Source organism: Podarcis bocagei, assembly GCF_964188305.1.
Source record: "Podarcis bocagei genome assembly, chromosome: 13".
Classification (NCBI taxonomy): Eukaryota; Metazoa; Chordata; class Lepidosauria; order Squamata; family Lacertidae; genus Podarcis; species Podarcis bocagei.
Window position 1 is genome coordinate 24,038,333 of NC_138138.1, and position 27,166 is coordinate 24,065,498.

General features: G+C 45.8%; 1 protein-coding gene across 2 annotated transcripts in view; it reads left to right on the forward strand.

Moving 5' to 3' along the window:
• The window catches only part of SOCS7 (suppressor of cytokine signaling 7), a 33,330-nt gene extending 6,674 nt beyond the window's left edge, over positions 1–26,656 (forward strand). Inside the window, exons 2-10 of one of the 2 annotated variants that reach the window (XM_081167250.1) lie at positions 1,705–1,769; positions 3,736–3,840; positions 6,770–6,874; positions 12,285–12,415; positions 14,170–14,338; positions 14,622–14,750; positions 16,055–16,190; positions 18,892–19,050; positions 20,160–26,656. In XM_081167250.1, coding sequence (XP_081023376.1) covers positions 1,705–1,769; positions 3,736–3,840; positions 6,770–6,874; positions 12,285–12,415; positions 14,170–14,338; positions 14,622–14,750; positions 16,055–16,190; positions 18,892–19,012 — 961 coding nt within the window. In that variant the 3' untranslated portion in view covers positions 19,013–19,050; positions 20,160–26,656. The remainder of the gene's footprint in view (positions 1–1,704; positions 1,770–3,735; positions 3,841–6,769; positions 6,875–12,284; positions 12,416–14,169; positions 14,339–14,621; positions 14,751–16,054; positions 16,191–18,891; positions 19,051–20,159) is intronic. The other variant, XM_081167251.1, reaches the window with a different exon arrangement.
• Positions 26,657–27,166: the final 510 nt, after the last annotated feature.

The window sequence follows — 27,166 nt, forward strand, 5'->3', positions numbered from 1 at the left end:
TAAAAAAAGGATAGAACCTCTTCACTCACACTTGGCTGTGGTTAAAGATGGGGTGGGAAGGGGTGTGTTTATTAGGACTGGGCGATATATCATCCAAAACTGGTTTGAAGTCCATATTGTGATAATTGGTTTCATAATTTTTGACTTTGCAATATATTTCAGATTACGGTGTGTGTGTACTATGTAGAAATTATGCTACAGGAAAAAACCATGAAGCCAGCCAATGCCTCTACATAGCTCCATCCTTATTTCGGACATCATGATGTATCTGTATATTGCCATGTCTAGCTGGTGATATATCATAATGCTGAAAGCCAGATATGACCCAGCCCTTATGTGTATATCTGTGTATAGAGTGGGACGCGGGTGGCGCTGTGGGTTAAACCACAGAGCGTAGGGTTTGCTGATCAGAAGGTTGGCAGTTCGAATCCCCGCAACGAGGTGAGCTCCCATTGCTCGGTCCCTGCTCCTGCCATCCTAGCAGTTCGAAAGCATGTCAAAGTGCAAGTAGATAAATAGGTACCACTCTGGTGGGAAGGTAAACAGCATTTCCGTGTGCTGCTCTGGTTCGCCAGAAGCGGCTTAGTCATGCTGGCCACGTGACCCGGAAGCTGTACACCGGCTCCCTCGGCCAATACAGCGAGATGAGCGCCGCAACCCCAGAGTCGTCTGCGACTGGACCTAATGGTCAGGGGTTCCTTTACCTTTATATATAGAGTGGGAAAGGATGTCAGTTTAGTTTAAAGCAGCCAAAGCCACTCTCACCAATAATAGCGACAATAGAAATTGACCTTGAAAAACAAATGTGTTTGTTTTTTTAATGTCATAAAAGTAGTTTGAAAAATCCAAGCATAAAGGGGGCAGAAGCAGTAGAACAAGAGCAGGTTGATGTTTCATGAGCAAGCAAGTATCATTGATTTAATTTATTTCCTGCCCTTCTAACATCTTTAAGACAGAAATCCGGTTGACTCTGTAAAGTGACCACAACTTCTAAGGGAAACCTTATTGGGGTGCTAATGCCCCTGAAGAATGCCAGTCTTTCACCTTGGATACTAGCGATTCCCCAAATCGCTTCTAGTTAGACTGAGTTTAATAACTGCCACCATGGGGTCTAGAAGCTTCATTGCATCTTAATTCTTAATGATGGGGGCTTAGAAGCCAGATGACGGCGCAGCCTTCTGATAGCTGAGGCATGCAATATTTTTTTTCTGAATTAAAGCCAGGAGCCTGCTTCATTCTCCCAGGTGGAAAGTTATATTTAAGGTGTGTTTTAGAGTAAAACCTCAAACTCCCTAGATCAGCATCACAGGCTGAAAGAACAGAATGATTGGGTTTGTCTTATTTACTTAAAATATTTTCACCCTGGCTCCCCTACCCTTTTTGAGGCAGCTTATGAGTTAACAATGCAGCACGATACCATTCATGCCTACTTGGAAGTAAGCCTCATTGAGCCAAATGACACCACCAGGTAAATGTGCATAGGAATGCAGCCCTATGAGGTTGCAAACCAGCCTGTGTTGAAATAGTGTCCTTGTTGCAGCTACCCTCTCCCTATGCTCCTTATAATCAGAGAATATAATTCGAAAGCAGAGTTTTTGGATCTCTTGAGGCAGCATTCGTGGGTAGAAGGATGGAGCCTCTGAGAGGTGAACAGACACCCAGCATTGTCTTATTTACAGGCTCATCTGTCCGTCTTTTTTATAGAAAACAGAGATTGATGCGAACGCAAAGTGCCTTTTCTCCAGTTGCTTTCGGTCCCCTCTTCACGGGTGAGTGTCAAGCTTGATTTCTTTCTCCTTTTCCCTTGAAGGAAGTGCTTGTGGTTTTATTATTCTGTGCATGTATAATATGTTGCTGTGGGTCTTTAAACCTAAGAATAGTACCACTTTTATTTTATTTTTAAAAAACCCATAACTAGCTTTGGAGTGATTCTGCCTTTTTGGGGGGGAGGGGAAACTGGTGCTGTGCCCCTTCTCACTCTGCTTGCCCACCCCCATGCCATTCCACCCCCCTTTGCAATCCAGGTTTGTGTTGAGGCACTACAAATCCTCCGAAGGGGGCTGCGTGATGACATCCTTACATTTTTATTATATCTCAGTGTAAGCATTTAAAAAATACTTTGTGCACATATGTGTCTATGCGTGATATGTAATAAAACATATCTTTGCAAACAACATGGCAGGATGAGACTACTCCTGGAGCCCAGCCTCCGTCATCCCAGCCGGCATAACCAATGACCATGGATGATGGGAGTTGCAATTTAGCAACATCTGGGGACCCAGGATGGGGGAAAGGCTGCTTTAGAGAGTCCTTCCTCTTGCATTCTGGGGAGAGGGGTGGCAGCAGAAAACACTTAGTAAATCAGAGGGTTTCCAGTTGCTCCAGCTTTACCCAGGATACTCTAAAATTCACCACAATCAGTAAATATCCTTTATTCCTGATTAGAGTAGATCAGTCCCTTGTGGATTAAAGGACTTTATCAGGGTGCAAACAACTCTGCCAGCAACTCACCTATATATAACAGCCCTAGGCTTTTTTAGGAGGAAGGGCTGAAAGGAAATTTAATAAATAAATACACTAACCCTCTGGCCGAGTTGGGTTTAATCTCAGCAACTAGATTGAGAGGACAAAAGCATTAGAGTGGTGCTAGGAAAATTTACATTGGCTCACCCAGATCAGAGAATATTATTATTATTATTATTATTAGCTTTAAAAAGTTAGTGGTTAAAAAAATAAACCCACAAAATCAGAGACCACAAAGTTGCATCTAAGGAAACACAGAGGGCAAAATGTTGATTCTAACCTCTAGCAGTTCCCTACTTGGTGTAACAGCAAGCAGGTTGCAGTTCAGTGTAACTATGGAGGACCTGAAGGAAAAGGCAGTGCTTTGGAGTCAAGACACCAAAAGTGTCTCTCTGCCCTTGTGGCAGAGGATGCATTTGAGAAACTAGGGAGCAGAGGATCTGACTCCATTCCAAACACCTTCTAGCAAAAGGAGGGCAAGCCTACGCGATCTATGGCTTGTTGCGTTCAATGGAGCTTACTCCAAAGTTGCAATAGGAAGCGTGGCTTTGACTTCAACGCTAGAGAATAACTTGATTCATTTCCTGGTTTCAAATATAGGTCAGGGCAAGTTTATGCTTGTCTTATCCATTGCGTATTGTTTGGGGTGGGGAGATCATCACCAGGTGTATTACGCGCTGTTACTCATGGGTGGCCCATTCAGATACACACCATCAGATGGTGATCGTTAATTTCTGTCATTAACATTCCAGGGATACAGGGTTGCTTTCCATGCAAGTCTTACTCAGAGCAGACCCGTTGAAATTAATAGACATGACTAACTTGGGGACCATTAATTTCAGTAGGTCTGCTCTGAGTAGCACCTAGCTGAATACAGCTTGTGGTTTCTACATTTGCTGTATTTAGACCGTGCACAGATTAAGCTCTTCAATTTAAAGGGTGTGTGTTTTGGGGAGGCATTTCTGTGTTGTTCGACGTCATCCCTCTTTGAGATGTCTAGAAATCTTCTGAATTTGACAAGTCATGAAGGAGAGCTGGGTGCAGTTGCTTACTGGCAAGGGAAAAGGCACTCTGCACATGTTTATATTCAGCTGCATCTGATGATTCCAGGCCTGGCAGTGAAAAGTACCTCCTGGGGATTGGGTGCTGGTTTGAATGCAAGTCCCTGGGATGCTGTTGGTTCTAATATCTACTTTTCCCACATCTTCCTAGGTGAGACAGTGTCTTTGGTTGATGTCGACATCTCCCAGCGCGGTCTGACGTCCCCACACCCTCCGACGCCGCCACCTCCCCCACGGCGAAGCCTCAGCCTTTTGGGTACTGCTTGTCTCCTGAACTACCTTTTGCGAAACTGCACATTTCGCCCAGAGTCCTTCCTCCCTCCCTCGCCCCCCAGAATAGGCCCTGCCCCATCTTTTCCATCTGCTGCTTTGTAATGATCTTTTTCAGTGAACGGAAGGAAGCCTCTTAAAACCCATTTGGTGTGTAGCACTTCACAGCCTTCGGGTTTTTGTTCTCAGAGAAGCCGCCTTGTGTCATCTTCTGTGCTCTCTTCCTCCCCCTCATCCCCAAATCCTGCGCAGCACAACCAAAACCGGAGCCAAGAAGTTAAATTCAGCAGCCTTTATGCATTATGCAAAGTTGCATGTTTGTTTTGCATAATTTCGCTGCTTTTGCTACCCATGGTGGAAGGGTAAAGAGTCAAATAGGTCACACTGATCTTTTTCCCTTCACTCCTGGAATTCCTGTTCATACCCTTTTTGGCTTTTGAGATATTGCTTTGTGTTGCCCCCCCACCCCCCGTGTTTGTTTTCTTTAAAAAAACAAACCCACGTATTTACATAGTTACAACGTCCAGAAGCTGGCTTGCTTTCTAAAAAGAAAAGGATAACTGAGATTCTTGAGACGGATCATTTGTGTGCATACTTGCAAACAAGTCCTTATATAATTATAAAATGGTGCAGCAATAGAACTGCTGGCACATTTGCAAAGCTAAGCAGGGTCCGGTATGGTTTCGCATTGGATGGGAGGCTGCATGTTGAAATTCCTGCATTTCAGGAGGTTTGGACTTGATGACTCCCGGGGTCCCTTCCAACTCTTATGATTCTTTGATCAGAGATGGGGAGCCTGTGGCCCTCCAAATGTTGCTGGACTCCAGCTCCCATCAGCCCCAGCCAGCGAGCGTGGTCAGGGATGATGGGAGCTCTCTTAGCCCTGCTAGATTTAAGCATACAAAGCTGCCTGCACCTGCCCATTTTGTTCCATCTAGCTCAGGAACTTTGGCAGCATTTATTATATGTGCAGCCTTAAATTCAATTTCCTTTCTAATGCTCAGAAGCAGTTGTGTCTCTTTGAATGGACTCCTATCCCCGTACTTGCGCCAACCTCTCGTTTTATGTTGGGCATCAGATCTTCCCCTTGAACAGCTGGAAATGCACTTGGATTTTGCCACCCTTTAGGATGAATGAACTTCCTACATCGCACTTTATGCGCTCCTTTTGTGCATGGGAGGCTGGCGACGAGAGAGGGCTGGCGCTTTAACAAAGGAGATGGTACAAAGTGCATAGAAAGCTAGTTGCTGCAGAAAGTTTTAGGCTAGATCAGGGTTTCCCAAACTTGGGTCTCCAGCTGTTCTTGGACTACAACTCCCATCATCCCTAGGTAGCAGGACAAGCCGTCAGGGATGATGGGAATTGTAGTAAAAAATAAAAACAAACCACAGCTGGAGACCCAAGTTTGGGAAACCCTGAAGTAGGTGTTACAAGAGATATGGAGTCTCTCATCACTTGCTGCTACAGGTAGGACTATGGGCAGCATGGTATCATGTCAGTGTTTCAATAAATCAGGGACCTTTCACATTCCTTCCTGGTTGTGGGTGAGGCCAGAATGCGCAGGGTGCAATGTTGTGTTCTAGCCACACAAGCCAGAAGTTTCTACGCGTGTGTGCACACGCATATCTCTCCCATCTTCCGCCCAAGTGAGCAGCAGTAGATAATATCCCAGGTCAAGGGCGCTTTCCAGCCTGGCAAAAGCAGTCAAGGGAGGGGAAAGCAGGCCAGTGATGAAGGAAGTAGTTTGGAGAGAGCCCCGAGGGGCCAGATGGACAGCTGTGTTTGGCTCCTGTGCCTGAAGTTTCCTGCTATATAAAGGCAGGCAGAGTGGCAGCATTGCCAGCGTCTAAAGCGGGGGAGGGGAGACTTGTGGTCCTCCAGATGCCAGGGATAATGCAACATCTGGAGGGATGTTGAAATGAAGCCCTTTTTCGGGGGAACACTGAGTCAGGCCTGTTTGGCACGTCTTCCACCTTTGCAAATGGAACCAGCCAACTGTGGGTTATGGTTTGGCAGGTGCTTGTGGGCTCCTCCTCCCTATTTTGCAGTCACAGACAAAGCCAGGAAGTTTCGCTGATCCCTTGGTGGGCATGTCTGGTGGGCTGTGCTGGCGTGGCTGAACCTTCCAAGCTGTTACACCTGCTTTCCATAAAATATAGCTATTCTATTTAAAAAAACAGCACCCACCAGCCCACCTTCAGCATCTCTCAGATTTAAACGGATTCCTTGGTGCAGCGATAAAATTGCCTGCACATTTGCAAAGCTAAGCAGGGTTTGGTATGGTTTCAAATTGGATGGGAGACTGGATTCTGAGATTCCTGCATTTCAGGGGGGTTGGCTAGATGACCCTTGGGGTCCCTTCTGCCTCTGAGTCTATGATCATGTTAAGACCTGGTCTTTCGAAGGATTTTGCACCCCGCAAGTCAATATATGAACTTTTGCCTCTTCAGCAACACCAGTGTGTGTGTGTATATGTGTGCATACACGTTGGGACACCTTTCTGCCTATGAGAAGTGATTGCTCACATTATTAAATGGTGATAAACAATCCCAGGAATAAATGGCTTATGGGCAACCATATTGACAGATGGCTAAGAGACCATCAAAAGATGAAGTATTGCAGCATCTGAAGTTGTTTCCCTCCCCACCCACCCAAGGAAACTTTTCCTGAAAGGGTAGCTTTTCATCTTAGTACGCAAGATAGCCAACACTTTACAATCTGTGCATGCCACAAATAAGTATGGATAAACCTTTGCTAAGCATGTGTCTTCACACTTTTTTTAATTGATGTAGAAGACTCTCAAGGTGAATGTTTGGGTCTTGGAGAAGGTGAAGCTAATGCGAGCCTGTCTTACACCCATTTGAGTTTTTCTTAGTTCCTGGACATTTCAATTATTTTTTATGTTCTTCTTCTAGACGATATCAGTGGGACACTGCCTACATCTGTCTTAGTGGGTCCGATGGGGTCTTCGTCCCTCCAGTCTTTTCCTCTGCCTCCGCCGCCTCCGCCGCACGCCCCGGGTCAGTTTAGCTTTGATCCTCGTGGTTTCCAAAAAATTCCGCTGTAAATTTCCGCCTCCCCTCCCTGGAGCTGGGCTTTCCATTTGAATTATCAGATTTTTGGACTCAAGGCGGTGTGCAAGAAACAGAATAGTACGCAAAAAAATTCCATGGCACTGCACCCCTTCTCTTGGTCAGGCTGGAGATGCCAAGCCATGTGTACAGAATTCAGCTGAAACCCTCTCCTCCTGGCCCCTTTTCAAGGCTCCTGACAAATTTTGCCTTGCTCCTATTAGCTACTATGGGATGGTCTGGAGCAGAATTTTGCAGATACTTTAACTTTCAAATGATTGGAGTAATTGAATATACGGTAGAGTCGTGGGCGTTCTGGGTTGCTATTTTTAACCAGAGCTGCTGCTGTCAGCATTGTTGGTCCTTGGTGCCATGGATTTGACTTGCTGGTAGTGAACTTGCCTGCACTGTCCTCACACTGGTGTAACGGGTGTCTGGAATTGGAGGGGGGGAGCACCACCTTAGCTGTGCTCTGCCTTCCTCTTTGCTCTCCCATAGAAGTGAGTGGTGGCTCCATAATGCTGCTGTTGCACAATGGCCAGCAGTGATACTGGTAACCAGTGAAGCTGCTATACTGATGGATAGGGCAGCTAAGGGGAGGCAAGGTCAACTGGTTTTCTTCCCATTTTCCTCCCCCGCAAAAATTAAAAAATACAGCAGATACTTAAGCATGCTTCTTGGACCAGAGTGTCAGAGGGGGAAACTTGGACCCCTGGAAGTCTTGCATTTCTAGGAGTCCGCGTAATTTTTCAGCTGGTTATACCAAAAAAGTGGTGGGCAGAAAAGCCTCTGGAACAGAGCTTTCTGAACTTTTCATGCCGGTCACACACTTTTTAGACATGCATTGTTTTGTGACACAGTAACTCGGTTTTGCATCATTTTGCGACACAGTAATTCAGTTTAAAGGGACGCAGGTGGCGCTGTGGGTTAAACCACAGTGGCTAGGATTTGCTGATCAGAAGGTCGGCAGTTCGAATCCCCGCGATGGGGGGAGCTCCCGTTGCTCAATCCTTGCTCCTGCCAACTTAGCAGTTCGAAAGCACGTCAAAGTGCAAGTAGATAAATAGGTACCGCTCCGGCGGGAAGGTACCGTATTTTTTGCTCTATAAGACTCACTTTTCCCCTCCTAAAAAGTAAGGGGAAATGTGTGTGCGTCTTATGGAGCGAATGCAGGCTGCGCAGGTATCCCAGAAGCCAGAACAGCAAGAGGGATTGCTGCTTTCACTGTGCAGCGATCCCTCTTGCTGTTCTGGCTTCTGAGATTCAGAATATTTTTTTTCTTGTTTTCCTCCTCCAAAAACTAGGTGTGTCTTCTGGTCTGGTGCGTCTTATAGAGCGAAAAATACGGTAAATGGCGTTTCCGTGCGCTGTTCTGGTTCGCCAGAAGCGGCTTAGTCATGCTGGCCACATGACCCGGAAGCTGTACGCCGACTCCCTCGGCCAATAAAGCGAGATGAGCGCCGCAACCCCAGAGTCGGCCACGACTGGACCTAATGGTCAGGGGTCCCTTTACCTTTAATTCAGTTTTACTCGCAAACCGGAGGTTAAACTAACGCCTTTCCAGCCCCGGAAGGAGCATGGGGAGTGCTTGCCCGGCACACTTACACACTGCAGCTGACACACTCACATGTCGCGACACACGGCTCTGCTCTAGAAAAGTTTCTGAATGAACATGACTCAGTGGGATGGTGAGGCATGGGAAGGCTGAGTTACAGCTTTGGATTTTGGGGTGCAGAAAAAAATAACAGTGGGACTCTGCCCCACATTGCCCAGTATAGCCTGCCTTGCCGAGTGGTATAACTCAAACAGTATCTCAACCCAAACCAGCAAGCACATTTACTAAGCATTATTAGAACCTGCCATTCCCCTTATCAGCGACCTCCTTAAAGGAGTTTCTTGCTACCCACGTAATATAGAATTGCTTCGGAATTGAACGGGCTTCCACTGAGATTTCCCGCTAAAGGTGGCCCCAAAAGTATATGACTTTGCTGTCCCTTGTGGCCAACCAGGGCTGTACAGTATTTAGAATTCCTCCCTCTGTTAGTGACTTTCTTTTATCTAGTGGCTTAAACCTCCCAAGATATAGGCACTTTATTACCCCTATAAGTTCCTTGAGGGAGACTGGGTTAAAATTTACTGAACTGAGCTATATTTGCAGGCAGCCTTGGCGACAGCTCCACATCTCTGGAGCTCTTTTTCCTGGATGGAATAAATTATACCCTGCTTTTCACCATCCGGGTCTCCAAACCAGTTTACAAAATAAAAGCGTAAAATATACGACATGCATGAAACATTGGAGGAATGTAACATCAGAGGAACATTTGCAGTGCCAGAGCCTCCTGGAATAAAACTGTTCTAACCAAGCAACGATGATTCCTGCCTGATTTATACTAGGAAGGGATTGCCAGTTTGTGTACCTGATGTGGTTTAAGGTGTTCATCTTTAGGTGAGTTGAGGCTATGGAATGGTTCGTTTTAGCAAAGGCATGTTTCCCGCCTCCTCATTTTTAAAAAGACATGGGTCATACAACAGCTTGTTTAAAACTGCCCAGTTAAATTAATAGCCAGAAACAAAGTAGGAAGTCAGCAGAAGCCCTATTAAGAGCTGTTCCCTCTGTTGGGGCAATGGTGCAGTGTGTGTCTAGAGTGGGGTTGCCATATTTCAAGAAGTAAATATCTGGAAAGTTGTTGAGGTTTTTGTGTGTGTGCAGTTGCCCCCCAATACAGAGCCTGACCCCAAGCCACCCATGCCCCAGATTGCCAGGTTTCCCCTCCAAAACAAGACATGTCAACCCTAAAGCAGTGTTTCCCAGACTTGGGTCTCCAGGTGTTTTTATGGGACTACAGTTCCCATGATCCCTGATCACTTGTCCTGCTAGCTAGGGATGATGGGAGTTGTAGTCCAACAACAACTGGAGACTCAAGTTTGGGAGACCCTGGTCTAGAGACTTGCTTTCCCCAACTGGGAGTGTCCAGTGTCTAGCTTCTGTGTCGCCCCTCCTTTCCCCAGCCCCACCACAGCTTCTGCTTCCTGTGTGGTTCAGCCCCACTCCATCCTTCTGAGACCTGTGGCTGATGCCTCTTTCTTCTGTTCCCCTGCATGTAGTGAGATCTCAGCCAGGGAACTAATTAGGGATTTAGCCTGCAGTGGCACTTGCCTTATGGAATGCCCTGCCTGGGGGAGATCTACCTCTAGAAACATCTAGGGTTCCCTTTCGTCAGCCAATGAGAAACTGAAGGTCTTCCTACACAGTGTTTCCTGGCTACTGGTGGTTGATATGAATATTCTAGATAGCTAGCTAAAGAGAAGTGAGCGCTGCAACAAAACGTTGCATGGAGAAGTGCTCCTGATCCGGTCAGCCAGCCAAGCCCGCTCCAGAAGTACTCCATTGCATCCCCCCTCCCGCCTGGATTTCTGCCCCCCCCCCACCAAAATAGCATTCTGTGACCACTAAACTCGCTCAGTCCTCTTTGGGTTGTTTGGGATCCTCCCCAGCCCTGCTTAGCTCCCCCCCCAAACATTTTGTACCTCTGCCAACCTTGGGGTACCCCAAGGTCTGACGATTCCTCCTCCTTGATTGTGGTTACATTTCCAATGGCCTGAACGTCAGAAATAGAGGAAAGTTCTTTTTAGCTGATTTCGGTATTGTGTTTAAGGTTAAAGATATCTGAGCATAGCTATCTATAGAAAGGAGACCAATCTAGCTAATCATAATATTCATTTGCCAGGTTCTTTTCCTATGTTCAAAGAGCTCCATTCCTCCACCACTCTTCCCTTCCAGAAAGTTTTACCTCTCGCCAGGAGGAAAGCAGGGGAGGAGGTGGGCCAGAGCTGGCTCTTGATTTAGTGGCGCCTCAGTTTCCCACAGCGACTCACACCAATGCTAAGTTTGGGGGGCATTAGGGGAATTTTAAAGGTTGGCTAGATCCAGCTGCCCAATGCTGCTCAGAGTGCCAGCCCAGGGGTGAAAAAACAAAACCAAGGGTGCTCAGGGCAGGTATCGCAAGTGGGTTTTGCTGATGCCCTAGTAGCTGCCCAAGGATGCCCAGTGCTGTCTTTGGCACCAAGGTGAGCACACAATGGTTATACACCGGTACCTCGGTTTTCGAACGTTATCCGTTCCGGAAGACTGTTTGAGTTCTGAAACGTTTGAAAACCGAAAACTCAGCTAGGCCTCACTGATCTTGCACTCAGTGGAAGCCGTGTGGCATGTTCGACTTCCGAGGCGTGTTTGAAAACCGAAGCATTTACTTCCAGGTTTATGGCATTCGAAAAACCGAAATGTTCGTCAGCGGAGATGTTCGAAAGCCGAGGTACCACTGTAATAGTAAGAATTGGTTTGTGGAAAATGGGTAGGTCTGATATAGGGAGTGAAGCTTACTGTAGGAGGCTTAGATTATACTGTATTAAGGTGTTTTTTTAATAAATAAATTTTTATTAGTTTTCCAATGTTTACCCAGGATTAGTACAATTTTGCCAATTACAGTGGTACCTCGGGTTACAAACACCTCACGTTACAAACACTTCGGGTTACAGACTCTGCTAACTCGGAAGTAGTACCTCAGGTTAAGAACTTTACCTCAGGATGAGAACTGAAATCGTGCATTGACGGTGTGGCAGCAGCAGCAGGAAGCCCCATTAGCTAAAGTAGGACCTCAGGTTAAGAACGGTTTCAGGTTAAGAACACACCTCCAGAACGAATTAAGTTCGTAACCAGAGGTACCACTGTGTACAAATACCAGTTAATATCAAATTAATTCCAAATTTATATAATTTAATCCAAGCAGTTTTCTTGATTGATGTTTTAATCCAGTTCTTATATTGCTGTGGTGTGTGTGTGTACACATATATATATATAACTTCTAATGACATTTCAGAGAGTATATTAGGGTTTTGAGCAGTTTCTTGGCAGCTGTAGGCTAGAGATGGGGAACCTGTGGCCCTCCAGATGTTGTCGGACTTCAACTCCCATCATCCCCAGCAAACGTCAGTGGTCAGGGATGATAGGAGTAATAGTCCAACATCATCTGGAAGGCTGCCACTGCTTGTGGTGCAGGGTCTATACCAGGCATAGGCAAACGCGGCCCTCCAGATGTTTTGGGACTACAACTCCCATCATCCCTGGCGGACAGGACCAGTGGTCAGGGATGATGGGAATTGTAGTCCCAAAACATCTGGAGGACCAAGATTGCCTATGCCTGGTCTATACTTTCAGTAATGTCTCTTCATTGTGTTGGGAGCGGGGCGGTAATGTCCTGTTCAGGACCGGCATAGAATTTTGCTGCCATGGGCAGCTGCCACCAGCCTTCTTGGCTTTTTAATTCTTTGGGTGTCTTAACCCTTTCCTCTCCCCTTTCAGATGCGTTTCCCCGGATCATCCCGATCAGAGCACCAGAAGCGGTACACAGCCAACCTGCACAGCACCTCCAGTGCCCTCTCTACCGGCCTGACTCGAGCAGTTTTGCAGCTAGTTTGCGGGAGCTAGAAAAAGTAAGGCTGACCTAAACCAAATAAGCGTTGGAAATGTAAAGAGAAAGAAGGTTCTCTTTAGCGTATGTGGTGGTCTTGTAGTAAGGTTAAAGCTTATTGGGAAATGATACATAATGAATTGAAAAGGATTTTGTTTGTAAAAAACAAAACAAAACAGAAGCTTTTCTTTTGGTAATTATAGGGACAGAACTACCTAAACTGTATAGAAACTTATTCATGTATGCTACTACAGTGGCGAGAATGTTACTCGCCCCAAAATGGAAAGAAGCAGAAGTCCCAGCAAAGGAAGAATGGATACCAGAACTGATGGAATATGCAGAAATGGCGGAACTTACCGGAAGAATAAAGAATCAAGATAACCAATCTTTTTGTAAAAGAATGGAATTGGTTTATTGAATATTTACAGATGAATTGTAAACAGATAAGAATATTGGCAGGATTGTTGTACTAATCTGCAGTTTTATAAGAGTATATATTTAAAGTAGATGAATAAATGAGCAAATTAAGTTAATTTGGATCTGCAGAAGATATTAAAATTAAATTTAAGGAACCGCAGGAAGAAGGGGAAGGAAGTCGAAGTTTTGAAATGTTAAAATGATTGTAAAATTAGCAAAATGTATAAATTTGGAAAGGATAAATAATTTTTTAAAAAATAGAAAAAGAAAGGCTGAAAATATATTTTTTGAAAGTACGGCGGAGGTTCTTATGATGGTTCCGTTGTGATGATGCTCGGCTTCCATCGTGAGCACAGAGGCTAAAAGTAAAATGCCTCTGTGTGTGGTAAAGTGTGGATTGCCAGAGCTTGCACAGAACCTGTGGTTTTGCTGACCCTATATTTTGCATATGGTTAAAGCTGGTTTGGAACTGGCGTGTGCATGCAGGTCTGGCCCAAGACATTTTGCCACCTGAGGCGGGACCCTAAAATGGCTCCCCTGGTCCCTGCCAAGGAAGAAAGGGCCAGGGAAGACCTACATCAGGAACAAGTGGGGCAAGAAAGATTGAGAGCGGTATCTGCTGCTCCTGTGAATCCTACCGCCTGAGGTGGTCAGTCACCTTGCCTCATGGGTGGGTCGGCCCTGCACGCCTACTCTGCTGTTTTGCAGTCTGGTGTGTCTTATTTTGTAATAATGTAAGGGAAAATAAATGACTCATGCTTCTCTAGTTCTGTGCCAGTGAAATTCCTCTAACAACTTTACAGGGAACTGCCTACTTGAGTTGTGCCTGGATGATTTAAGTAATCTTTTGCTTAGCGTAAATTATTTCAACCCTGATTTCCTTAGCTAAGTCAGAGAGTAGGTGCTGGAGCTGGAATGTACAGCCACATGCTTGTAAAAGCTTGCTGTTTAATCAGATTGATTCCCATTTATCCCACAATTCCAAAAACAAAACACATTGGGTTGTACATAAAACTGCGGTTCTACGCATGCTACAGACTTCTGTTTTTGCAACCGACTTTCCCTGCCATCTTTCTTCTCTCCTGCAGTTCCCTGATCACCATCAAAATCTGCTCCAGATTCTGGAGTAGATTTTGGGGGCAGGGGGAACAGCACAGCGAAAGGATGAGGAAATCCCATTGTGTGGAACGTCACTTAGACAGTGTTGCAAAGACAAATCATTATGCTGTGACAGTAAGCTACAAAAGGCTTGGAAAAAACCTAACTGGTTTCCATGTACCTTTTAATTAAAATGTCCCTCCTCCTCCTCCTCCTCCTCCTCCTCCTTCTTCTTCTTCTTCTTCTGAAAAAAACCAACAGTGCGGTTGGTACTGGGGACCAATGAACTGGGAAGATGCTGAAATGAAGTTGAAAGGGAAACCTGACGGGTCCTTCTTGGTTCGTGACAGCTCTGATCCTCGGTACATCCTGAGCCTCAGCTTTCGATCACAGGGTATAACCCACCACACCAGAATGGAGCATTACAGAGGTGAGCCTTGAGGGCAGGGCAAGGGCATTAACCTAGGGTGGCATCCTACTCACCTTGCAGAGAAGGTCAAGTTCACACCGAGAGGAATCTGCCCAAGGGAGCATCTGTGATATAGGTTGGACTCTTAAGCCTGATCTCTCAGTGCTAGCATTCTATCCACTCACGTGTGCAGATTGCCGTTATTTTGTAGAGTCTAGGGGACACACATTCACATACCAAATGGATGTTCTTCCACCCTCTGCTTTTCTGTCCAACATGCCTCTTAATGTTCCTTCATTGGCAGGGACCTTCAGCCTTTGGTGCCACCCCAAGTTTGAAGACCGCTGCCAGTCCGTGGTGGAGTTCATCAAGCGTGCCATCATGCACTCCAAAAATGGGAAGTTCCTTTATTTCTTGCGATCCAGGGTTCCAGGTATGTATTTAAATGTGCGTGTGAAACATTTAGATGCTTTTTAAAAAAATGATATTTATTACTTTTCGAACAATTTCAACACAACACTACAAAAAAAAGAACAATACAAATACAATACAAAAACACTACATACAAAAACAAACAAAAACAATTTAAAAACACCTCAAACATTTTCAATATCTTATCTTTCCTTCGCTTATTTCCAACGACCTCCTCACACCTCCCTTTTTGTATTCCACTTCTATTTATTGTTTCAGCAATTCCTTTCCATCTTCCTCTGTTTTCTATCCTATAATTATCTTAACACATTCTTGCCTTATTTTTTCCTTTAATTTTCTATTGATCTATTTATACTTAATTCCTTATAACATTTCTACTAAAGCCATATAACTTCATTCCAACATTCTTCTAACATTCATTAATTTTACAATATTTCTATAAATAGTCTAAACTTTTTCCAGTCTTCTTCCCCCGACTCTTCTCCCTAGTCTTGGATCTTGCCAGTCATTTCCGCCAATTCCATATAGTCCATCAACTTCATCTGCCATTATCCAATACTTCAGTGCTTTCAAGAAGCAACCATTCTCTCAGCCAGCAAAAAGCAGGTGGTTCACAACAAAGTTTAGGGGTCTGGCAGGGCAAGTCCACCTCCTTCTTTGGCATCCGTCAGTATCTTAAATTTTACTCGTGGCTTCCTGCCCTGCCAAACATTTAGATGCTTTTGATTGTGAGTTCCACTACACTCCTAACACATAGCAGATGTGTAGGGCCAAGTCTTTTACTAGAAGGAGAGCGGGGGCTCAGGCAATGGCTGGAGAGGCTTCCAGCAAGTGTCCAATACAGGCAGTGGCTAGAGAGGCTTCCAGCAAGTGTCCAATACAGGCAGTGGCTAGAGAGGCTTCCAGCAAGTGTCCAATACAGGCAGTGGCTGGAGAGGCTTCCAGCAAGTGTCCAATACAGGCAGTGGCTGGAGAGGCTTCCAGCAAGTGCCCAATACAGGCAGTGGCTGGAGAGGCTTCCAGCAAGTGTCCAATACAGGCAGTGGCTGGAGAGGCTTCCAGCAAGTGTCCAATACAGGCAGTGGCTGGAGAGGCTTCCAGCTAGTGCCCAATACAGGCAGTGGCTGGAGAGGCTTCCAGCAAGTGTTCAATACAGGCAGTGGCTGGAGAGGCTTCCAGCACTCACTTGGCCTCACACTCCTAACAAATATCTTTCTCAGATGTTTCTGAGATAGCTGCAGAGATATTTCCTGAGAACTTCTCCCCCACTCCCAATGTATTTATTTACTTACTTTTAACTTGCAGGTCTCCCTCCGACCCCTGTCCAGCTCCTCTATCCCGTCTCTAGGTTTAGCAACGTTAAATCGCTACAGCACCTTTGCCGCTTCCGGATAAGGCAGCTGGTCCGCATCGATCACATTCCAGAACTACCGCTCCCCAAGTAAGGTTCCGTTCTGTTCTGTGCTTTGTTTTGTGTTTTTTCCAACTCCATTTTAAGGAAGAGCCTAGGTACAGAAATCTCGCTGCTGCATCTTCTTCATCATTGTTCTGTCTAATAGCAAAGCCAAGAGGTTGTGTGCATATCAGTTTGGAAACTGAATGGGGTCATCCAAAGATAAGGCTTTTGAGTTTTTTACTGCATGCTCAGGGGACTTCTGAGATATGAAGAGGTATCTAGGTTTGTAAAATTAAGGTGTTTTTGTTTTGTTTTTTTAAAGGAAAACTTCTGAAAACAACTGTGACCTACAGAAAGTTGGACGGGAGGAGGGAGTTGACCTGTGTGAGCCTCTAATAACTTATAGCAGGGATTCCCAAACTCTGTTCTGTGGGAACCCCAATGACCCCTCACCTTCATTTAGGCAGCCCATGGGTATCTCCGGTTGGGCATGGTACATCCATTGCAATAAATAGTCCTAGTTCAGTTGCATTTTTATCGCTTCTACGGAATTGAAACTGGAACGCAATATGAAGAGCTAAAAGAAGCAATGAAAAATACATGTCTTGCAGCACCTAGCATGGCACAGTACATTGGCTACCACGGGCAGGAAAATTTTCAAGTGGTCCACCAGGATCCTCAGCAATTTTGGGGTGGGGGTGGGGGGGTGGTTTTGGAGGCCACTGGCGTATACTCTCCTAAAGGTGGTGATGCAAATCAGCATGTGATTAAAATGCTCCTCCCTTGCTATATACAGTAGAAGAAACTTGAGAATGGGATAACTTTTGGACCCTCTTTCTGCACAGCCAGTGGTATCAGGGATGGTGAAGTCTTTAGCCCAACAGTATCTGGGGAGAGACATAGGTGCCCCTTCCCTTCCTTGGGTGTTTGTGTCACTTAGGGTTAGGTTGACACGTAGCACATTGCATACTCGGTGACTGCAGCATCAAGCAGGGAGTTTCCTGTGTGACTAGAGCAGGGTTTCCCAAACTTTTTGGACTACAATTCCCATCATCCCTGACCACTGTTCCTGCTAGCTAGGGATGATGCGAGTTGTAGTCCAACAACAGCTGGACACCCAAATTTTGGGAAACCCTGATCTAGAGCATGGGTAGGCAAACTAAGGCCCGGGACTGGATCCAGCCCAATCACCTTCTCAATCCGGCCCGCAGACATTCCGGGAATCAGTGTGTTTTTACATGAGTAGAATGTGCCCTTTTATGTAAAATGCATCTCTGGGTTATTTGTGGGGCATAGGAATTGGTTCATCCCCCCACCCCCCCAAAAAAATAGTCCGGCCCCCCCACAAGGTCTGAGGGACAGTGGACCGGCCCCCTGCTGAAAAAGTTTGCTGACCTTTGCTCTAGAGTATCACAGATGCAATGTGAGAGATTTTTTTTTTTTTAAGTATCACCCCACATCACTCAAATGTGATTTTTTGGGGGGGAGGGGTGGAGCTGGTTCGCACAAACACACACAAACTGCATGCCGTCAGATGGAATGGAGTAATCCAGTGGTGGCAACAAGACCTTGAGCAATGGCATTCCAGGCAAGCACTCCACATCAAACGGTGGCAGGGAGGGAGGGAGAAGGACCAACTTTTTTCCAAGCACCCGCAATGTCTGCTGCTGTTGCACTCTGGGATAATGGGATGTTGCCTGGAGCAAACGGCTTGCTTGAGGGGAAACATCTGGGGATTCCACAAACGAGTAGTTGCTCTGCATTTTTTGTTGTGCTGTAAATTGCCTGGAAAGGCACCAGGGTAGAGGGAGTTATCTGTGATACTCTCCTTCCCGCACTTACAGGTTGAACTAACTAGTGGTGTTAGCAAAATGTTTAAGAACTTCCTATGTGTTGGTTACAGAGGGAAGCGTGTTGAGCTGGGGTGGTGTGGGGAAGGAAGCTGATTCTGGCCCTGGAGCTGTTAACTTTTTCCTGGGAGAGGCAGAGAGTGTGTGTGAGAGAGAGCAGAGAACCCAGAAGTTGGGGACAGGGTGCAGAGGCCTTAGGATGGCTGAATTCCAACAAGATTTTGAACATAATTAGATCTGGGCCTCATCTGCAGTAGAACACAGTTTTAAGTCTCTTCCTGTATATGTCGGTCCTTCTCTTAGGGCAGGGGTGGGGAACCTTGGGCACAGAAATGTAGCCCTCCTGCCCTCTCTGGGGTTCTTCCCACGTGACCCCAACCCTCCTCCATCCCCTATTCCTAGCTGGAATGTGTCCCCTGAACGATATCCTCTGCTTGCCTGGATGATGAAGAGGAGCGGGTATTTGTGCTTGGAACCCTCTGACTCTCCTGCAGTTGAAACATTGCCTAGAAAGGGAGGAGTTGCACCCATCGCTCTGCTCACTTTTGCCTGTAGTCCTGCCCTCCCCCACTGAAATGTGGCCCCTGGCAGGTTTATTTTTGAGGCCATGCGGCCCTTGACCTGAAAAAGATCCCCCAGCCTCTATCTTACTGTGCCTTCCCTCTTTTTTCTGTCATCATGATAATCCTCTTGGAGCAAGGGTGTATAGGGTAGCCCCAGTCAGTGGGTTCCAAACTCCTACCCATTGAAGATTGACGTTGTGTTTGCAGAGGTAACCCCAGTTTCGATTTGCAGCCATTTTCGAGTCTTTATTTATAAGTAAGAGGGAGGTGATTCACTTCCACTCCACAACCCACAAGATCTCTTGAGTGTCCCTCGGCTGTCTGTTCCCTTAGGCCTCTGATCTCGTACATCCGCAAATTCTACTACTACGACCCCCAGGAGGAGGTGTATCTCTCCCTGAAGGAAGCTCAGCTTGTTTCCAAACAGAAGCAAGAGGCAGAGTCTTCAACGTAGCGAGGGCCCCCCCTCCCGCCGTGCTGCTGTCACCAATGGTAATGTAAAAAATTATTGTATATACAAGGGTTGGAGCAGGGATTCTTCATCTGCGACTCCTTCCTAGATGACTATGGGGTCCCTTCCAACTCGACAGTTCTACAATGAGGAACCCGTGGTCCTCCAGACACTGCGGGCCTGTCAACTCCCAGCATCCCTGGCCTATTGGCTGTGCTGTCTGAGGATGAGGGGAGTTGGAGCCCCTGCAATATCTTGTTTCTCATCCATAGGCCACACCACGCAGTATTTCTCAAACTTTGCTGTTGTTAGACTACAACTCCCATCATCCCTATCTAGCAGGACCAGTAGTCATGGATGATGGGAGTTGTGGTACAACAAGGGTCTTCCTTTAGAAAGAAATGAAGGCTTTGGAGTCTGGGACTCGGTGGGCCCCTGGTGGTTTGGGACTCTGGCTGTATCGATCGCTTTTGCCAATGGAACAAAGGGGTCTTGAGGGATGGAAGGACAGGGAGGAAGGACACTTGGAGGATAGGGAATTCATACTGGGAAATATTGTCCTTGGAAACTTACGGCATTATTGCCAGACATTAGAAAAACTTGTTTCATTGATTATTTTTTCCAGTTAGTTTTTCCTCTTAGTGGTTTTGTCTTCTGCTTCTGTTGTCTTTATCACCTTTTCCTGGTGGTTATTTTGACACCACTGACACAGTCAGGTAATTTTAGGCTCCAGGCTTCATGGTCTTACAGGCGCCTTTTGTCCGGGTTGGACTTCACAGAGGACAGCCCTCTGTTTTTGAAGGGCTGTTTGGTCCAAGGCTACTTTAAAAAGCTGTAAGGAAGGAAATCCACGCAAGTCTGAAGTCTGAATCGGTGCTCTGCAGGCATCATGCTTATAAGCTCTTCTTCACAAATATAAAAGCTGGAAACTTAATTTTTTTAAAAAATAGAATCCTTCGGGATTCCACACTTGTACCAATGCGAAGTTCTGTCCTGTCACAGAAGCGCAAAGTATATGCAGCCCCCAGCCCTTTGGTCTTTTCATTTTTTTGGATTTGCAAAAGCAAGGATCTGATGCCATTTGGCTCTGTCTAGTGGTCTGAACTTAAATGTTGTCCCCCTCTGTCTTTCTTCACCCATCCCAAATTAGGAATTCGGTCACCAGTATCCTGTCGCTGTGGAAGCCGCGTTGGAGACGACTCCTGGCGCTTGCTTTCTGGCTGTTTCTTGGCCTCCAGAGAGGACCCAGGGCTTGAAAAGAAAGCACAGCTGTGCGCAGAGAAACAGGAGCCATGACCCCATCTGGTTCCATAACGATATTTTGGAATCTGCCGAAAACTGGACTGCAAGCTCCTGGAAACATGGAGAATGTCATGATATTTTTCTTCTTAAATTTATATTTTTGGGTGCTTCCCTCCCCCTCCCTCCCCTTTCTTCCAGCATGGGAAATAGTGAGCTGGTTTTTACATTTTGTTGACCTGTCTGGCATTTTTGGGCTGGGGGTGGGCTTTGGGGGGCTGGGGTTGAAGGTGCAGCAGACTCTTGAGACTTAGCGAGCCGAGAAAACCAACCAACCCCGGTGTTTCCCTGTCAAATTGTCCTTGTGGGAGAACACTGCTTTTGCAAGCAGGGCCTGAGCCCAAGGTATACCCAGCTGTATCAAGCAGTTGTGTTGGGGATGTAAGGCCAAAGGCAGAGGGGAGCAGAGGGAGGGGTTGGGGAGGGCAGCCAATGATGAGCTGAGCTGTGGCTTCCTGCTCCATAAGGAAGGCTGGGATGGAGGAGCAGTCAGCTTGTTCAAACAATGGAAAATCGCCATGGCATTTTAAGGGGTGTTGGCAGGGCCTGGCCAGCTGGGCCAGAACGCTGTTGCCTTCCTTCTGATGAAAATGGGATGCGGATAGCATTGTGAAGCTTTTCCCCCCACTGCAAGTGCTGTTAGCTGTCTGTCTCTGCCTTTTCCCTCCCGCCGCTATCAACACAGGAGCTCCAAGCTGCTGTGGTTTATTTCCTTATATCAGGTGGAAGTAAGATGCAAATCTGGGCACCTGAAGCCAGTTTCGGAGCTGCCCATCTCAACCTGTCTCTCCGAAGATGACCTGCTGGATAAGTCAGACTTGGCCAAAGGAAATGCCTCCTTGAATCTTCTTAACATGTGAAGCACCTTAACCCCAGGCCCCGCTGTGCGAGTGGGAAGGAGAGAACGAAAGTCTGGAGTGAGCTTTCCATGGTTTCCCATCCAAGGAAGACGGATATTCTCATCTTCTAGCCCTAGTGGGAAACTTGCTAAATACAGAGAAATATTGTGTGTTGTCTTAATGGTTCACCCCACAACAGCAAGGAGTGGGATTTTTTTTTTAAAAAAAAAAATTATCATAGCAAACCAGCTCACAGCTGTTCAGAAGTAATTTTGACATCCAAAAGGTGCATTTTCTGTGTGGGTTTGATAAATCCTCTTTCCATGTCCAGTTAAAGGTACTTGACATAATTTCTTGGTGATTTTTTTTTTAAGCTGTGATACCTTAATTTATTATTATTATTATTATGTTGTAAAGCTTGCTCCATATTCTGTGAAAAAAGAGTTTTACCTAGGCTCCAGCCTCCACTTCCGGAAGTCTACACGCTACACACTGGATATAGCAAACTGTGAGGCTTATAGTCATTGAGACTTTGGAATATTCTTAAGAAGAACTAGAGGATGGCTAGTAGATTGTCTTCTAAAAGCTGAACCATGAAAAGATCGCCTCTGTTAAAAACAAAAACCCAGGGGCGTCTAAGGAAAGCGGACCTCTCTTCTTTCCATTCATACTTGGTGCGTTTCGAGGTGGGCTCCAAAATTTAGTTCCTCGCAACTTCTTGTGCAGGAGCTCCCAAAACAAACACACGCCCTTGGATCTCATTCTCCTGCTTTGTTCTTCAACTGGCTCTTGATTGACTGCCTGGGCATCCATATTTGCTCTGTCCCAAAAGAAGGCTCTCTATCGCCCATCTTTGCACGATTGCGAACTAAGGGAACTGAAGATGCATTGAGCGGTGGAACTGGTGCCCTTCCCTGGAGGTCTGTCGTCTTGCAACACAGTTCTTACAGCAGCCAAGACAACTTTGTGTAGACATGAGCCAATGAAGGAGTTGGGTGTGCCCTGCGATAGGAGATGGGAAAGCTATAAGTTCCTGGAACTCTTCCCCTTGACTTGTTCCTGATAACACTGGGGAGAGGTGAGAAGAAGGACCTCGCCCTCTGCTGCAATACATGGGGCCATGTTGCTTTTGGAGCTGTGCCATTATTTGTGGCAGCAAATAATGCAATCCTGGGGGAAAAGAAGGCTTGCTGACGTGCAACTACTGAACACTTTCCATGCCAGGAATGATCATAAATGAACCAGACGACCCTCCTGTGTGTGCATTTGGATATAGGATGATGCACTGGAAAGACAATCCATTTTGTTCTAATGTGCTTGGAGAGTTTGTGTGTGTGTGTTGCTGCAAAGGAGGACTTAAAAAAGGTGCTGGAATTAAGTTTCAACTACCAAAAGGAGATTGAAGATTCTGCTCCTATCTGCAAAAGAATGCCGTCGCTGCCTCTCTAGTGAATAGCGCAAAGGCCTGGGATTGCATTGTAGGCTGTCTCAAGTTTTCGTGGTTTCCCAGCTCATCGTATCTGCTCTCCTCAATTGAAATGGCACACTTCCTGATCTTTGGTGGACTTGGAGAGTTTTTTCCTCTCTGTCTGTCTGTCTGTCTCTCTCTCTCCCCGCACCCCCCTGCCTTGTTTCCCACCACCCCCTTGAAAAATATTTGGTTCAAGGAAGAAGAAGAGACCAAAAGGTCTCACAAACCTGTCGCCTCCAATGGTGCTGGGTGGAAACGTTTCTTAAAATCCTGTTCAAACACGCACAAACCGTAACCCAGTGCCGGAAGCCTGGTATCTCCTCGGAGCCTCTCGCCATTTGTGGAACTTGGAACACCTCTAGAACTCTGTTGACTGACTGCTAAAAGTAGCAAAGGCCAATCACGTGTAAATAACTTGCAGGGAGTCCTGTGGCTTCCCTTGGCCGCTCTTGCGTCCATCTTAGTCCACTGCTGTAATGGATTTCTTGTGAAAGGAACCTCTCTTTTTTTAAATCTCTCTTCCCCTCCTCCACCCATTTGGTTTAAATTCTTCCCTTGTTGGGGCTGCTTTTGATGAGTTTTCTATTTTTGGGAAATGTGTGAGTCGTCGTGGGTGAGTGTCGGGCAGCGAGAATTAAATTCTGCACTGTAGCTTTCTGTCGTCTGTGCTCCTGACTGAATGGTTGCTGTGGTGTGTTTCTGACGGAGTGTCTCATTTTCCCACCCTTTTGTAATAGCAGAAGGGGTATGCGTGGGATGAAAAAACTGTTACACTCCGAAACAAACTGGAGTGTGTTTTTGGCTTTGCTCTCTGTCTTAGAATCATTTGCCCTTTTTAAATATATATATATATTTATTTTTATTTATTTGTTGTGTTCAGGTTGGATCTGGGAGTTTCTTGGTGTATCGCCTCCGTGTGAGGCAGCCTTTGGTCAACCTGGTGCCAGCCACATGTTTGAGACTACAACTCCCATCAGCGACAGCTGGGGCTGATGGGACTTGTAGTCCAGGGTGTCTGGAGGGGGGGGAACCAGGTCGGTGCAGGCTGCTATAAAGTCTACATTATATTCCTTACTTAAGTTAATTTACAGCTTCTTCCTCCCAGCATATGGAACTAGGAAGTACACTGTGGGTACTTTTCTCACCCTTCTGGTCAGTAATGCCTCTTGATAAAATTTAGAATTTGGAGTGTGGCGGGGGGGGGGGCAGGCTTATCAATCTGTGCTTACTTTGGCTGTGTGGAAGAACAATATGCCCATAGGTTTTTGATGTTCGTCATGGGATGAGAGCCAGTGTGGTGTAGTGGTTAAGAGCGGTAGACTCGTAATCTGGTGAACTGGGTTCGCTTCCCCGCTCATCCACATGCAGCTGCTGGGTGACCTTGGGCTAGTCACACTTCTCTGAAGTCTCTCAGCCCCACACACCTCACAGAGTGTTTGTTGTGGGGGAGGAAGGGAAAGGAGAATGTTAGCCGCTTTGAGACTCCTTCGGGTAGTGATAAAGCGGGATATCAAATCCAAACTACTACTACTTCTTCTGGGTGAGGGAACCTTAAACAGAGGACTACATTCCTTTCTGGGCAACCCTGTGAGGGCCACATCCCAGCGGGGGGGCAGAGACAAAATGTCAATTTTAGCTTTGTGAACTAGGCTGGTTTTCCACACATACTCAAGCTCCCCCTCTCTACCCACTATTCAGACAAACAAGAGGCATCAAGAGCACACAATCCAATCCAATGCTTGGGCTGTGAAGCCGGTCTAGTGAGAGGCTGTAGACTTGGGAGTCTGGAGGGCAAGGTGGAGAGGGCAAGGTTCATCCATCCCTGGTATGTCCTCAGTACATTCATACCTTGGATCTCAAACGCCTTGGCTCCCAAACAAATTGGCTCCTGAATGCTGCAAACCTGGAAATGAGTGTTCCGGATTTCAAACGGTTTTTGCAAGCCAAATGTCCAGCGCGGCTTTCTGATTGGCTGCAGGAGTTTCCTGCAGCCAATCGGAAGCCGCGCCTTGGTTTGATAATGTTTTGGAAGTCAAACGGGACTGTACATCCAAAATGCAATGGATTCAAAATGTTACCCACTCTTACTGTCTCCCCTGCTTTTTCTTTATTACTTTTTACTGTTGCATAAGCGCAACAGTAAAAAACCAAGTCTAGATGCCTTCAATAATAATAATAATGATAATGATAATAATAATAATAATAATGATGATGATGATGATGATGATGATGCTTTGGTTCTTCAAGTTTTAGGGTTTCACAGATTTCTGCATTGTGGAAATATGCACGTGCGACCACCTTCGCCCTGGGTCAGTGGTGCAAGTTTTTCCTTCTGCATTCAGATGAACATAGAAAGTCCAAGGCTGGTTAGATACAAGTCTTTTGGGCCTGTGTGTTTGGATAGAAGTGCATTTTGTTGTGTTCCTCCTACGACCTGGGTTTCAAAACACTATTCACAGGCCAGCTGTCAATAGGCCAGGGATGAGTTGTTTGTTTGTTTTTTGGAAGACACCAAAACTGTTGAACTACTAGTTCTTCTTCTTCTTCTTCTTCTTCTTCTTCTTATTATTATTATTATTATTATTATTATTATTATTACAAAAACGCCCCCCTCCCAAAAAAGTTGTGTGTCAGCTGCCATCAACTACTTGGCCATAGTGGAGATTTTCCCTCTTGCAAATATGGCTTTAGTTTTGACCTTGATGATGTCACAAAAGCTGTGGATTCCTGCCCCCTCTAAACTTTGAAGTCCTAGCTGCTTCACCTGGTTCCAGCCCATGCAACTTCTAAGCTGCACTTCCTAGCGCCTGCAAGTTGAGTGCATCATACAAGTTGTGTGTATAGGGGGTGGCCTTCTGGACCTTGGGCAGTCCTCATATTCTTTTGTGAGCCCAGGAAGAGCCAGCATAACTCAAATCAGTTCACTTGTCTGGCTGTAATTCTGAATCGATTGCTCAACCAGCTTGCGGCATTAGAAGCTGAACAAAACTGGAAGCTCTTCACAAGTCTTACGGAGGGGTGAAATGGATTAGCCCAGAAATTGGCCTTGTCAATTTCACTTCTTGGCAACTGCCCCATGAGCTCGTTTGGAGAGCCACCTATCCTTTCATGAACGAACGCTTTTGAAGGGACCGCAAAATTACTCTATACTCGTAAAATTACTAGTGTTATGAGCTGCTGGGACAGTTCAAAAAGGCTGGGCAGAACAGGGGATGCCTCTGGTAGTTTTTCCATTGCACAAGGTAAAATGGTACTAAAAGGCCCTGCTAAACCCCCCGCTTGATCAGAGAAGGTTCGTGGGAAACGCAAAAGTGAATGTGTATGCTTCAGTAATAACACTGGAAAGCCAGCATTTGTGTACGACTTGAAACCTTGCGTATTCCTCCAGCAACGTTGATTCAGTAAGATCCCACCTGACTGCACTGAAAAGGTTTTTGTTTTTTTGTTGTTAGCTATTTTGCTGAACTCCCAAGTTTGCGCTGTGTGTGTGAGTGTGTGTGTGTTTAATTTATTGAAATAGCTGCTGTAATTTATTTTCGAAACTATACAAAATGTTTTAAAAGAAACGAAAACCAACCAGACTTGCGGGCCAATCTTAAACGTGTGGGACGGGGAGGGGGAGATGCTTTTATATGAAGATAAATGCACTTTGGGTGTGTTTAAGACATCTTTTGGGAGGGGTTAGACTGTTCTGAGGACTGGGATTTGAATGGCCTTGTCTGTATATATTGTATCAATAGGCACGTTTTTGGTTTTTCATGTGGATACATTTGTAACTGCTGCAGGTGCTGTCTGGAAAACGGATGTACTGAATAATTTTGCCCCAAAGTTGGGGTGGGGGAATCCCCTCCCCTTTCCTTTATTGGGTAAATTTTGTCAACCATGGGAGAGAACTTTGCCTCTCCTGTTTGTATCTCATTTCTATTGTGGGGTTGGTTTTTTTTTTGTTGGTTTTTTTGGGGGTCCCCCCTTCTGCCTATGGGTGGTTGTTTGACAGGGGGTGGGGAGTGGGGTTTGAAATAAAATACTTAAATGGTCCCTTATGTGCTCTTGTCTTATTTTGCAGGGGTTGGAAAATTCATTTGGAATGTTCAAACTTGCCCTCTTAATTTTTCAAGTATTTGGAAGTTCTTCACTTTCGTCCATAATGCTTACAACAGTCTAGTAAGGTAGGCCACTAGAAATGGGAGCATTTTCAGTTCAGGGGCCACATTCCTTCATGAGGAAACTTCTGGGGGCCACATGCCAGAGGGGGGCAGAAGCAGAACGAAGCAAAAATGGGTGCAGAGCAAATAAAGTGATAGTTGCCCTTTTGGACAGTATTCCCCCCCCCCATTTATTTAAAAAGCATTTCTAAGCCACTTATCAAAATATTCTCTTAAGCCGTGTGCAACATACAAACATAAAAAAATCAATATTAAAAATCAGCACCATCAAATCACAGGGTTTAGAGTCCAGCATTAATATTAATTTTTATTTAAAAGCATTTCTAAGCTATATTCTAGCCATGCAAAGGGCAGAAGTTTCTCTTTAACAGTGGTGGTCTAT